A 15,105-nucleotide genomic window follows, 5' to 3' on the forward strand; every position below is an offset into this window, starting at 1 on the left:
TCTGACTTGTAATGTCCAAAATTTTTTTCCCAGTCTGTAGGTTCTCTTTTTACTCCTTTGGTGAAGTCTTTTGATGAGCATAAGTGTTTGATTTTTAGAAGATCCCAGTTATCTAGCTTATCTGCTGGAGTTTGTGTGTTGTTAGTTATGGCTTGTATCCTGTTAATGCCATGTATTAGGGCCTCTACCATTGATCCTATTTTTTCTTCTATGAATTTTATAGTTTTTGTCTTTGTATTTAGGTCTTTGATCCATTTTGTATTAGTTGCTGAAAGTTTTTATCATGAATGAATGTTGGACTTTGTCAAATGCCTTTTCTGCATCAGTTGATAAGATCATGTGATTCTTGTCTTTTGTTTTATTAATGTGATGGATTACATTGATTGTTTCTCTAATGTTGAACCATCCCTGCATACCTGCTATGAATCCCACTTGGTCATGGTGAATTATTTTTTTGATACGTTGTTGAATTGTAGTAGCAAGAATTTTGTTGAGGATTTTTGCATCTATATGTTCATAAGGGATGTTGGTCTATAATTTTCTTTTTTTGTGGTGTCTTTACCTGGCTTCGGTATCAGTGTTATTCTTGCTTCATAGAATGAGTTTGGGAGTATTCTATCCTCTTCTACCCTCTGAGATACTTTAGTAGCTACTACAGGATTTTAAGCAGGGAGTACCATTACCAGAGTACATAGAAAAATCTTATTTTGTAACTCTCTAAAGTTAGTAAACCAGTTGCTGTTGAGTCGATTCCAACTCATGGCAACCCCATGTGTGTCAGAGTAGAACTGCTCCACAGAGTTTCCGTTGGCTATTGTTTTGGAAGTAGATCACCAGGCCTTTCTCTACAGTGCCTCTGGGTGGACTCGACCCTCCAGCCTTTAAGTTAGCAGCCGAGCTTGTTAACCATTTGCACCACCCAGAGACTCCATGTACTATTGGTAGTGAGAAAAACTGGCAGGAGGGAGGTTACTCAAGGGCTGTTGATATAATCTAGACAGTGAGAATGGAGGAAAGCTTGTGGTGCAAGTAGATTAAGGCGTCCTGTTGCCAGTACTGATTGGATTTGGGGTCTAAGGAAGGAGTCACAGGTCAGTCCCAGGTTTCTGGCTGGACTGAGCTTGCTGAGATACAAAATAGAGGGGAGGAGGTAGTTGATAACTTCAGTTCTGTGGGCGGTGCTGAGCACCCTTCCTTTTCTCCTGTTGGTACAATGGCTTCCATGACCACTGACAGGAGGGGAGGAGTGGCAATAACAGTCTTGTAGGGAAGGGTGTGTCAGAATTGACTCCACTGCAGTGGGTTTTATGGATGGGCCAGACCCCTCCCCCCTGCCCCTTAGTCTCAACCAGACCTTACTGAGGGGCGAAGAGAAGCAAGTTTTCTCATGCCCTCTCCCTCCATTTCCACCTCTGCAGCTGGTGCTTTCGAAGGAGGAGATGGAGGGTTAAGGAGCCCTGGTGGCGCAATGGTTAAGCGCTTGGCTGCTAACTAAAAGGTTGACAGTTCAAACCCACCCAGTGGCTCTGTGGGAGAAAAACCTGGCGGTCTGCTTCCATAAAGATTACAGCAAAGAAAACCCTATGGGATTGTTATGCTCTGTCATATGCGGTTGTCATGAGTGGGAATTGGCTTGACGGCACACAACAACAGGTGGAGGGGTGTGAGGAGTACTCATCGGACCCGGGCAGGGGAGTGAGGAGCAGGGGTAGGTGGGATCTTCTTTGGAAATTTTACCTTGTACAACCTTGGGCAAGTTCCTTAAAAACCCACCGTGGCTCCGTTTCTTCCCCTCTGAGGGCTAGATGAGTTCACATGTGTGGAGTGCTCAGAAGAGTGCCTGGCACGTAGTCAGTGCTGTTCACGTGTCGACTGTGGCCGCTGCTACCAGAGGGGTCACTGCTCTGTCCTGGGATCAGAGTAGCAAGAGGACAGAGGAATGTTTCCCGGCTTTTCCTGTGGAAGGAACAAATATTCAGAAACTGCCTATCTACAATACTAGTAGAAATCATTACATTGGGGGTATTTCTGGTAATAGGAGAACCTTTGTTTGTTTGTTAGTCTGCCTTGCCTTTATTTTTGAGTTAGGAAAAAGTCAAGTAGTTCAGTTTAGATTTAATGAGAGTAATTATTCTTACTTGCAGCCTTGCTTTCAATGTTCACCCTAATGCATTTTAATAATAAATAGCCGTTTGTATTGGGGCTTAGGGACAGGGGATAATTATAGGAAAAAGCCCTACCGTGATTCTGGAGAGGGGAGATGTTTTCTAATAGAAAAGTTAGATGAAAAATATCACATTTAAATAAAGGCCTTCTTGTATTTTTTATACCTGCAGTATTTGTTAAAAGTCAAAATACTTTATAAAAGTATGCTTTTATTTAAATTTAATGATTGTTTATTTTTAACTACAATTTTCAAACATGCTTTTTGAAATAACAAAATTTAAACAATACAGAATGAAGAGGTTAAAAAGACAAGCCTTCTTTAATCTTCTTCCCTAATACCTACCCCTTTTCAGAGAGAATATCTGCTGTTTGAATTTCTCCTTCCAGATCTCTTTTCTATAGATACACATATACAAGTTTTTTTTTTTTTAAATAACAAATGACATCATGTTAGACACATTATGTGTTGTGCACAATGTTGTAGGACTTTTTCACCTCTCATTATGTGTAACTACATATCGATTTACCCTTTATTTTTAATGGCCATATAATATCCCCTTGGGTGGATGTGCCATAATTCATTTAACCATTTCCCTATCAATGAACATTTAGATTATTTTCAATATTTTGTTACAGTTTATTCATTCAACAAATGTCTGTTGATGGCTATGTGACAGGCGGTGCTAGGGATATAACAGTGAACAAAACAGAACAAAATTCCTGCTCTTATGTAGTTACATTTTTTAGGGGGTTCCAAGCCCAAGCCTGTTGCCTTCGAGTCAATTCAGACCCGTAGCGACCCTACAGGACAGAGTAGCACTGCCCCAGAGGGTTTCCAAGGTGCGACTGGTGGATTTGAACTGCTGACCTTTTGGTAGCAGCTGAGCTCTTAACCACTGTGCCACCAGGGCTCCTTCTAGGAGGTAGACAGACAATAAATGAATTTAAAAAAAAAAAAAAAAAACACCACGTCAGATGGTGACAAATGCTATTGAGGACTGTAAGGTAGGGAAAGAGATAGAGGGGGCCAGAAGTGAGGGGAGGGGTGTGCAATTTAAAATAGAAAAACCCATTGCCATTGGATTGATTCCAACTCCTAGTGACCCTATAGGACAGAGTAGAACTGCCCCATAGGGTTTCCAAGGCTGTAATCTTTATGGAAGCAGACTGCCACATCTTTCTCCTGTGGAGTGGCTGGTGGATTTGAACTGCTGACCTTTCGATTAGCAGCCAAATGCTTAACTGCTGCGCCAGCAGGGCTCCTTCAGTAAAATACAGTGGTCAGGAAAGATTCACCAATAGATGACATTTGAGCAGAGATCTGGTGAAGGCTATGAAGCTACTGGGGGAGAGTGGAGAGGGAGGGAGGAGAGTGTTCTAGGAAGAGGAGAAGAAGTACAAAGGCCCTGAGGTAGAGGCATGCTGATGTGATGGAGGAAGAGCAATGAGGCCATTGTGGCTGGAGTGAAATGAGCAAGGGGAGGGGACAAAGTCCCAGAAGGCAGAGGGAGTCTGCGACAGATTGTGTGAGTCTTATAGTCCATTGTAAGGACTTTGTCTCCCTGAGTGAGATGGCAAGCCATTGGAAGTGTCTGGGCAGAGGTATGACATCCTCTGACTTAGACTTTTGGATATTGCTCTGCTTTTTTGATAATAAATAGATTATAGAGCAAGGAAGCCCTTTAAGGGGCTGTTGAGACAATCCAGTTTCCTGAGTCACACAGATGGTTTGTGCTCAGCTACAACTAATCAAAAGATTGGAGGTTTGAACCCACCCAGTAGTGCCACAGAAGAAAGGCCTGGCAATCTGCTTCCATAAAGATTACAGCTAAGAAAACCCTATGGAGTTCAGTTCTACTCTGTAACACATGGGGTCTCCATGAGTTGGAATCAGCTCGCTGGTAGGGTTTTTTTTTTTTTTGTTGTTGTTTGTTTGGTTGGTTTGCAGCAATCCAGGCAATATATGGTAGTGGCTGGACCAGGGTGGTAGCAGTAGAGGTGGTAGGAAGTGATTAGATTATCAATTTATTTTAAAGATAGGATGAGAGAGGGGAGTCAAGTATCACTCTGAAATTTTGAATCTGAGCAGTTGGAAAGTTGGAGTTCTATTTGCTGAGATGTGGAAGACTGCAGTAGGCAAGATTAGGAATTTGGTTTTGGGCACACAAAGTTTGAGAATCTTACTAGACATCCAATAGGAGAATAGTGACTAGGCATTTGAAAATGTAAACCTGGAGTTCATCAGAGAGGCAGCAGTTTGTTAATGCAATTTAAAGCTGGAAGCCTCATCTAGGGAGTAAATTCGATAGAGAAAGAAAGATAACCAAACCACGGCCAGCCCTTGAGGCCTGTCAACATTAAGAGGCTGAAGATATGGGAAGGATGCAGTAAATGAGACCAAGAAAGCCAGTGAGGTAGCAGGAAAATGTGAAGTCCTAGAAATCAAGAAGAGAGGGGAGTCAATGATGTCAAATGATAACTGAAAATTGACCATTGGAATTAGCAACATGAGAGCTGTGGTTTTTGACAAGAGCAGTTATGAGTGAAGTAGGGGGCCTGATTGTAGTAGATTCAAGAAAGAATGGAAGGGAAGGAATTAGAGACTGCTGGAATAAGCAGGGAGTCCCTGAGTGGCAATAACAGTCCAATAGGGAATGCACTAGGCTGCTAACCTAAAGGTTGGCAGTTCCAGTCCACCCAGAGGTGCCTGGGAAGAAAGGCCTGGTGATCTATTGCAACAAACCAGCCATTGAAAACACTATGGAGCACAGTTCTACTCTGATACACATGGGGTTGCTGTAAGTCGGAATTGACTCCATGGCAACTTTTTTTTTTTTCTTTTTTTTTTTGTGGGATGGGGTGGGATGGTGGAGTTTAGTATAAGCAACTCTTTTGAGGAATTTGTTCTAAAAGAGAGAGAGAAAATGGAGTTTCACCTGGAGGGGAATATGGAGTCAAGGCGTTTTTTTTGTTCTTGTCTTAGATGGAGAAATAACACGTTTCAGGCTTATGGGTAATGATCAGAAGAGAGGGAAAAATTGATTCAAGAGAAAGAGGAAGAAATTCAGAGTTTGAGGTGTCCATTTTAATAAACTTGTATGTACAAGGATTTCTGTAGGCTAGATTCTTAAAAGGATTTCCTGAGTCAAAGAGCATGTGCATTTTAAAAGTCTGTGATATAAAAGTACCAATTTATAGTCCACCGTCAGTGTATACCCTTGCTAACAATGGACATTCCTAATCTTTAAAATTATTGCCAATCTGATGGATGATATCTTCATTATTTTAATTTCCTTTATTGCTTTGTAGGAACCGTTTATATAGTCTATCTAATCTTTCTTATATTTTGGCAAATATTTTCTCCCAGGATGTCTCTTGCCTTTTAACTCTGTTTATGGTATCCTTTTACCATGAGGAAGTTTTTTCAGTTTTTATGTAGTTAAATCTGTCAGCCATTTCCTTTTATAGCGTTTAGGTTTCATTTTGGATTATATAAATATTTTATATAATCTTCTAATGCATTTATACATTTAAATGTTTAATTCTCCTGGAATTATTTTTGTGTGTGTCATGAAATAGTTATCTAAGTTTTCCATCTTTTTCTATGTTCTTAAACAGTAAAATGCCACAGGAATTGTCTTTATCTTGAAGCTTGGAAGAAATTACCTGTAAAGTCTTCTAGTACTGGAGCCTTCTTGGAGGGTAGTTGGCTACTTAAAAATTTTTTTTTTCTGTGGTTAGTCATTTATTTAGTTTATCAGCTTCTTTTTAGGTCAGTTTTGGCAATTGATACTTTCCCAGCACATCATTCTTTTCATCCAGATTTTCAAATATTTTGGTTTAAAATTCTACATGAAGAGAGAAAGAATACTAAATCTCCTGTGTATTTGAGTATATCCCTTGTACTTTCTCCTTCATCCCAGCAGCAAATGCTGGAGCCCTCCTTTTTCAGATCTGGTATTGGTTTAGCTGTTTTCAGCCTCATGGCCCAGCTCTTAGTGCCCTGATTTGGGGTTATTCTTAGATTCCCGGGGAAGATTTCCTTTTGATGGCCTTCTCTTTGTTTGTAGGGGATTGTAGGTTCCTTGGCGCTGTTTCCTCTCAGTGAGTGCCTTTGCTCTTTCGCTTACAGAATTTCTACTGTGAGATCTGCCGGTGAGTATGCTCCCTTCTTGGTTTCCAGCATTACTAGGGACTTATTTTTCTATTTCTTCTGTCATTTGGGAGAGATTTTGGAGGAATGGGAGGCAAATACTTGTGTTCAGTTAATCATTCAAAACAGGAAGTCAGCATTCTTTCCTACGTGGTTTTCTTTTATCAGAGCCCCCTGTTTAATTGCTGGTTGCACAGCGGTGGGATAGTAAGGGACTTCACAGCGCCGAGGGGTCACAGTCAGGTGGACTTCACTGCTTGACTTTTTTTTTGGGTGTGGGGGGAATGAAACTGGATGTCTCAGTGGAATATACTTGTCCAGAAGACGTATTGATAGATTGTGACTATTCAAATAGTACTTTTTAAACTTAAATGGCATAGTTTCAACATTTAGAATACAAGGGACTTTACAGATCATTAGGCCAACTGCCATATTTTATGGATGAATTTGAGGCCCACAGGGATTCCCTGATTTATCTAAGGTGATCAAGCAAGACAGAAAGCCCAAGTTTCTTTACTTTCATTTTGCTGTGCTATTTGCTATTTTTCACATTCTTGCTGTTCTTAGCCATGGAAGAAAGGCATTTTCAGCTATTAATAATAAAAAAAAATTAACTTAAAGATGGTACATATGGCCTAGAATTGCCTCTGAGATTTGGTCTTAGATACTTTATTAAATACACTGACATGGATTTTGCTTTTTCTCACATAGATATTGAATATTATGATACAAATGTGAATTTTAAAAGAGTAAGCTGTCAGGTTATACTCTAGCCTAAATGAAAACAATGTAGTTTATTTCCCTCAAGTATCCTGTTTTCTACTTGTAGACTTTATGTGATTTATGGACTCTTAGAATTTCTTATTAATATTTTAGAGAAGCTTAAGGAATAGATAAAAACATATAGACTTGAAAAATGATTCTAGTGATAAATAATCATAAGATATTTCAGACCTAAGATTTCTAATTTCTTAGTTTAGTATAGCATATTTTTATATCAACACCTAAATTTAAAAAGACTAAAATATATAAGTCTTTAAGAAAAGAGGTTTGCTTATCATTTCTTCAGCAAGCATTAGCGGGTATACTATCAAAATTTTGTTGCTTTGCTTGGTCTTCAGCTTCAGCAGAAAGTTTTTAAAATATAGGATTTTGATTTTCGATCTCCCGTGTCATTAGTGCTTTAGAAACATCAAGGGTTTAAGATGTATAGCATTAACGCACTTAGATGGGCTCTTTTCCTTTCTTTGCTTCTCTTTCCTTTTCTTTTTCCAAGCAACTTAAGAAGAGGGGCAGTTTGGATGTAGTTGCTCCAGAATTATATTCTAAGAAGATTTAATTATCTTCAGGTTTTACCTTTTGAAATTCATGATATGACCTACTGATTTTTTTTGTAAACTAATGAACAATCTCTTTAATATGAATTCTAAGATTTTATTTTATTTTCCAGTTGCTCATAATGGCAGGTGAAGAAATTAATGAAGACTATCCAGTAGAAATTCATGAATATTTATCAACATTGGAGAATTCCATTGGTGCTGTGGATGAGATGCTGAAGACCATGATGTCTGTTTCTAGAAATGAGTTGTTGCAGAAGGTATTTTAAAAATGTTGATTCCTAAAAGTGTAACTTATAAAACAGTGCTGTTCTATGAAAACATACAGAAGAAGAAATGCTAGGTGCCGCCAAGTCTGTTCCGACTCATAGCGACCCTGTGTACAATAGAACAAAACACTGCCAGGTCCTGCGCCATCCTCACAATCATTGCTATGTTTGAGCCCATTGTTGCAGCCACTGTGTCAGTCCATCTTGTTGAGGGTCTTGCTGTTTTTTGTTGACGGTCAACTCTACCAAGCATGTCCTTCTCCAGGGACTGATCCCTGCTGATAACATGTCCAAAGTATATGAAACGAAGTCTCACCATCCTTGCTTCTAAGGAGTATTTTGGCTGCACTTCTTCCAAGATAGATTTGTTCATTCTTCTGGCAGTCCATGGTATATTCAGTATTCTTCGCCAACACCATAATTCAAATGCATTTTTGGTCTTCCTTATTCGTTGTCCAGCTTTTGCGTGCATATGAGGCGGTTGAAAATACCATGGCTTGGATTAGGGGCACCTTAGTCCTAAAAGTGACATCTTTTATTTTTAACACTTTAAAATAGATTAGTGATACGTGCCCCTTTCCTCTTTTATTTTAACTCAATATGTATTTGAGTATTTCTAGGGGAAAAAAAAACAAAGCAAAACTCTAACCTTAGAAAATGCTTCCTGACTATAACCTATAACTATTTTTATTTTGACTTGATTTTGAGAAAAAAAAAAAGGAGTACTCACAACATTCTTTTTGACAGACTCTATCTTTGACCTTTTAAGTATTACATTGATGTTATCAGGATTTCTGGAAACCCTATAGGACAAAAGCAGTAAATTGACTTTGACAGTCTAAAACAAATCTCATTATGTTTCTTCTGTCTTTGGTATTGCCTAAGCATTTTAGCCTGCTTCTTATACATAAATGCATCATGTACAATGTTTATATTGATAAATTACTTTTGACATACAAAGCCCAGATCGTAACTCCCCAAATTAAAATAATTCAAAAGAATTTTTCTTGGATTACACACATTGCTTTGTCTAACTAAAGATGGTACCCTGAAGTGAAAATTTGTGGGCAAAAATCACTGCTTAACAAAACTTAGCCTTTTTGCAAATTATTTCCAGACCATTTAGTTATTGAATTATAGAAAGTGGAAAAAAAAAAAAGAAAAACATTTCTTTGATACATTGTGCTTGGTGAAAGTTTAAAATGTTACTGATGGTACTCAAAGTTTGTGTGTATTTCTCTTATTTCTTCTTATTCTTTTTTTAATAGCTGGATCCACTTGAACAAGCAAAAGTGGATTTAGTTTCTGCATACACATTAAATTCAATGTTTTGGGGTAAGTGTATTACTTTGGACTTAATTAGAAAGCAAATTATTTATTGTGCCAAAGTGATTTTTTTTTTAAATGATAGCTATTTATATATAATTATACTTTATGGCAATTTTAATAGTCAGATATTTATTTCTTTTAAATCAGAATACCAGATGCCCATGAGCCACACATAAATTTAATTTTACATATGGATTGAATAATTTAAGATTTAATTAATCATTTGTGTGACTTTCCTTTTTTGTAAATAGCTAGAGTTTCTTTAATTGTAATGCTTTGAGTTAATATATACACCATTTTCCATGAAATCTTTTTCTTGTAGTTTATTTGGCAACTCAGGGAGTTAATCCTAAGGAACATCCAGTAAAGCAGGAATTGGTAAGATTTCAATTAATTATTTTCTTTTCATTTTACATGTCTGTTTGTTGTGCATGGTATACTATCTCCTGATAGACTTGTAGCATTCTTGAAGTTTAAGTCATAGTACCTTGATTACACTTATTTTGGGGAACAAAATTATTTAGCATTGAAATTTTGGAAGTGAGCCAGATCTCATCATGTCTTTGGTTTTTCCTTCTCTTACCTTTGTGAGAGAATTGATGTTCCATATATTATATAAGTCTTTAGATGGGAAAATGTTATGATTCTAGTAATTATTTATAACTTCCATATTATTTTTTCTATAAATTCTTGAAATCCTGTTCATCTCTAGGATTTTTTTTTTTTTTTTTAAACTCTTACACAATTCTTAAAAGTATATTCTAGTTGATTTACTAGCAAAGACGGGAAAGTTTCTCCCCCACCTTTTCAATTCCTCCATTAATTCATTTTCTCAGCAGTAAAGAATCCAGTTCAGCAACAAAGCTAAAAGCTTTTTTGGCACCAGTTGTATATGTACTGTCCAGTAATTCTGTATTAGTGACATATTTACAACCTGTAATAAATCTTCTAGGTTTGTCTTTGTATTCCATTTAGATGTGGAAGTACAGTATATAAGGTCTGGTATCTTGGAGTTTTTGCTGACTTCAAAAATTAAATCATTCAATTTGAAGAAAAGAATTAAAATCAAACTTACGGTTACCTTCTTGACTTGGCTTTATGAATAAGAATATTATTAATAAATCTGTTCTTTGTGTATATAAAATATAAGGTAAATATGTATGTGAAATACACTTGACATTGTATTCTGTTCTTGTTCTCAGGTCTTAGGGTAGTTGATATGTGTGTTATTTATAACTGGGTCATTTATTTTAAAAAAAGACAGGTAGAGCGAATCTGTTGCCTTTATTTTGTTTAGTGTGTGGACTGAGGTATTTTCTTGCTTTCTTTAAAAGTTCTTTGGAAGGGAGGGGTATACAAAATATAGCAATTATAGAAAATATTTAAAGCAAAAGTATAAAGCAGTATTATGTGCCAATCGTGGTTTGACCAGTGATAGTGGCTTTAAACGATAAGAAATGTGGTTGTGTCATCTCTTTTCAACTTTATGATATTCATACAGCCAAGAGGATGAAATTCCTTTTTCCATTAGCACAGTTATTTGGAATATTTTAATACTTGTATTGTCAGTGGAAAAGGATAAGATCATCTGTCTTCCTCCCCCTCAGAGCACATTCTTTGGAGGAGTACATTCATATTCTGAAGCAGGGTTGGCAAATAACAAGCAATATAAACCTGCTCCCCTTTCTGATCTTGTCACAGACATTACTAATTGATCACAGAGCTAGTGTGTGAGAGGGAAACCTACTTGCTATATTTTTATTACAAATAGCAAAGGACTGTTGAAAATAGTTTATTCATTCAACAAATATTTGAATGCTTACTGGGTGCCAGGTGTTATTTCCAAGTGAGTGGGTTCCTCAGTAAATAAAGCCAGTGAATGTCCCTGCCCTTGTGGACTGTATCTAGTGGAAGAGACAAACAGTAAACACAAGAAAACAGACAAACAAATAATAAATACACACGAATATGTAGTATGTTAGAAAGCTGTATGTGCTGTGGGAAAAAAAGAAACGAAATAGAGTTGGGTAAGAGGGGTTGGTAGTGCTTGGGGTTGGATTGCAATTTTCAATGGTAAAGTCAGGGCCTGATTGAAAAGGTGTTATTTGAGCAGACAGGAGAAAAGACAGGGAGTGGCTCTGTGGATATTTGAGGGAAGATCATTCCAGGCAGAGGAGTAAGCAGGGTGGAGACCCCGAGACAGGGCTGGGCAGGGCTGGGCTGGGTATGTGCTGCAGCTGGTGGCTGCCATTGTAAGGGCTTTGGCTTCATTCTGAGAAATAGCCATCAGAGGGTTTTGAGCAGAGTTGTCCATCTTCTACAGTTAAAACATTTTAAGGTTCTGCGTCTTTCTCTGTATGTTTATGTATAACTGCTCTGATTATTTCAGTGAAGCTTGCTGCTAAGCTGTGATCAATCATTTACTCTGCCATTTTACGGCCATCGTCAACTTTATTTCTCCAGTTGAAGGGTAGGATAACCCTTTATTCTGATTAATGGTCTCAGAAGATTCAAAGTGGTATGGCAACATATTATGTTTCTCCCCTTGTAAAGTCTGATTAGAGCTGTACATTTTATTAGGAAAGTTCATGTGCTTTCAGTCAAAACTATGAAATTGAATAAAAGACTGTATTTTTATGCTGCCTATTTTAATTGTGACACTAGAAGGTAACATACAAGAAGAAATAGTTAAACATTGCCCCCTCCATTTTCTGTTTAGAAAAATTTCAGGAGAGTTTAGCTTGATGAGTGTTGCAAATATACGAGAACTCAGATCTTAGGTTGTAGACTTCAGATACAAAACAGGCAATATGTGGGTTTAGGTTAATGCTAATTACAAAAAATTTGCGGTGACATACAAACAATTTAATGGTTATCAGTGTAGTGATGTCTTAGTATAGTCGTTCTTCTTTTTAAACACTTGGAACACTTCTGAAATGACTTTTTAATGCCTGTCTTCCCCCCAGACTGTGAACTCCAGGAGAGCATGGAGCATGTTTACCCCATTTACTTGTGCTTACTGGCACCATGGATTTGATAAGCAATACACAGCTGTTGAATTTAACCGAGATGGAGTATAATAAAACTTAGTGGTGATGAACAGCTTAGTAAATCTATTTTCTTTCTTTGTTTTTTAATCTTTAAGGAAAGAATCAGAGTGTACATGAACAGAGTCAAGGAAATAACAGACAAGAAGAAGGCTGGCAAGCTGGACAGAGGGGCAGCTTCAAGATTTGTGAAAAATGCCCTATGGGAACCCAAACCTAAAAATGCATCAAAAGGTGCCAATAAAGGAAAAAAGTAAAAACTGAAACTTTTTGGTTTTGATGGACACATATTCAAAAAGTACATCATTTTTATTGTTTTCCACAAAAGATATGATGCCTAATGGGGCACTGCAAGGTTTAAATGTAGTCCTTATTGAATTCATATATAAAATTGGACACTTGAAACTTGTAATGCTAAATAGTTTCTTTTTTTTCCAGAAAGATTAAGTTATGTTTACTGATTGTCCTGTAGAGAGCTATGAGGTTTTTAACATTGTGGTATATATTATACTTTACCATCTCTTGATGAAACTCTTGATTTCCTTGCATGGTCAAAATCTTTGAAGTACCATTTTATAAACAATTGTGAGATTTAAGTTATATATTTGTAAACATTTGTACTATTTTAAATGTACCTGATGAAATGTGCTATCTGAAGGCTGTTTTCACTATATAATATGTCTGTTTTCACTGTATAATATTAAGAAAGAATGAAATGACTTAAATGTCCATTTTTTTCTGTATAGTTACTTTATCATGTTTTCATGATTTTAGGAATTATTGCTTTTTTAAAAAATATTTGAGGCGTGAAATTAAAAAACTTTAAGGTTATAATTTACTTCTTGGCATTTTGCCTCTATGTCCCATTTAAAATAAAATACATTTTCATTAAGTTTAGATGGGAAATGAGGTTGTATGCTGCTGGCTGAATTTTGGCATAATGGCTATACCCTATCAGTAAAAGTATAGCTAACTTGTTTATTTTTCTCTTGAAGAAATTTACCTTCCAAATTAGGAAGATAGGTTTCAGAAATCATCATGAATGGAGAAATTCATGGATTTTTGTTCTTAATGCATAATACCTCAGGTAACTGCCCGTAGTTCTCTCGATCTAATTTTTTCGTATTTTTTGCTTGTGTGTTTTTGAGGCTATGTTAAGTACATACAAGTGTTTTGAAAGAATTTTCTATGCTACATAATGCCACTTAAACAGAAGGAGAAATCCGAAGGAGATTACATTGTGTTTATATTCTGATTTATTTTTCTGGAATATTGGCTACAGAGAATTCTACATACTAAACTTTTTTTTTTATGTCTAAGCCCATGAATTTTAATTATATGCCCGTAATGCTTTCAGTCTTTGAATCCACATCATTATGTGCAGGAATGCCAAGTACAGTAAAGTACTTTAATTTTTGAAAAAGGAGTTGTTAAAATTTTCTGTGTGATTAATTCTCCATAAGTAACCCTGAATAAATGGGTTTCTTGATTTATGGTAGCAGATATTGGAAATGGTCTTAAAATGTAATGGGTTTTGTAAAGCATGTTGAACTCTTTCTGTGACACATGAAGTGGAAGTCACGGAGAGAGGCAGAAAGTCTCTCCTGGCTCTGATGTCAGACAATTTTTGAAGTGGAAGAATATTTATAGTTATTTCACTTCTATCCTTTCAAATTTCCAGCTATTTAAAGTCGCTTCTTCATGAGAGAAATAAGTGTTGTCATTAAGATCCAGCGCAGTATACGTGTCTTTGTGTCATTTATTGCAGAGAAGCCTGTAATTTGCATTTCTGTGTATTTTCTCAATTCATAAAGAAAAAAGGGTTAAGTGGAAAATGTCCCACAGCTGCAGAAAATCACTAGCCAGATTATCGATTTGTGAAAGTCTAACTCTATGTTCTGTTAAATTGGAGATTGTTAAGTAATTCTTTCAATGTTTATTTTAGAAATAAAAAATGATTTTCATGTATTCCATTTTATTATGTATAATTTTAAATACTTATTACCTAGCAAATAATAAGGAACTGAATGGAAGCCGTGCATTGGATTGCTGCCTTGTTTGTCTTTGTGTATTCATTCCACACACACTTAACGACGTTTACATTGCCTGATACTGTGCTGGGCGTTAGGTTCCGAATAAGACAATTCAGCCTTTAGCCTACTTTGATAGTGTTGTGAAAAAGGTAGTCTTTTCATTCAGTTCAGTTTTTCAGACTTACTGGAAAATTTATGACAAATTGTGCTCATTAACCTTAGTCAGAACCATAAAAGGTGATGGGTTGATCTATTTGACTGTGGTACGGTTATTGTTAACATAGTTTGTTCTGAATGGCAGTGTGCTCTAAGTTTAGATGTTAATTACAACCTTTTATTAATTTCTCGGGAATTAGCAAGTCGGAGAGGTTGCAGCTATAGATATTTTTAAGATTAGAATTAGAGACTGTTGATCTAATGCTAAATAATGAGATTTTGTCTTTTAATATTTTAAATACAATTTTCTTGTTCGTAGTTGCAGGATGGGAATTCATTTTAGTAAAGTAGAATATGTTAAGAGAAAAATTGAAGCTTGAATTATGGTTTACTGGAATTAGGATGTTATATCAAGTTGATTGGTTTTTAAGACACCTTGCACATTAAAAAATTGTTCTACTTAGCTATTAGAAATGAATTGGTATTATTTCTAAATAAAATTGACTAGAAACGTAGGAACGGCCTCAAAAATGGACAATGTATTGACTATAGATATGCTTTTCTTAAGTAGGTCGTTGGAGAACAAGATTCTTCAGGAGTCAGTTTATGATATAG

General features: G+C 36.5%; 1 protein-coding gene across 2 annotated transcripts in view; it reads left to right on the plus strand.

The window, feature by feature from the left end:
* Nucleotides 1-14,269, plus strand: part of C1D (C1D nuclear receptor corepressor) — a 27,466-nt gene extending 13,197 nt beyond the window's left edge. The window contains exons 1-5 of one of the 2 annotated variants that reach the window (XM_004369383.2): nucleotides 5,793-6,321; nucleotides 7,770-7,916; nucleotides 9,194-9,260; nucleotides 9,577-9,632; nucleotides 12,400-14,269. In XM_004369383.2, the coding sequence (XP_004369440.1) occupies nucleotides 7,779-7,916; nucleotides 9,194-9,260; nucleotides 9,577-9,632; nucleotides 12,400-12,558 (420 nt within the window). In that variant the 5' untranslated portion in view covers nucleotides 5,793-6,321; nucleotides 7,770-7,778 and the 3' untranslated portion in view covers nucleotides 12,559-14,269. Of the gene's footprint in view, nucleotides 1-5,792; nucleotides 6,322-7,769; nucleotides 7,917-9,193; nucleotides 9,261-9,576; nucleotides 9,633-12,399 lie in introns of those variants that run through there. The other variant, XM_023733186.1, reaches the window with a different exon arrangement.
* Nucleotides 14,270-15,105: the final 836 nt, after the last annotated feature.

The sequence above is a fragment of the Trichechus manatus genome, unplaced genomic scaffold (assembly GCF_000243295.1).
Source record: "Trichechus manatus latirostris isolate Lorelei unplaced genomic scaffold, TriManLat1.0 scaffold00004, whole genome shotgun sequence".
NCBI classification, from domain to species: Eukaryota; Metazoa; Chordata; class Mammalia; order Sirenia; family Trichechidae; genus Trichechus; species Trichechus manatus.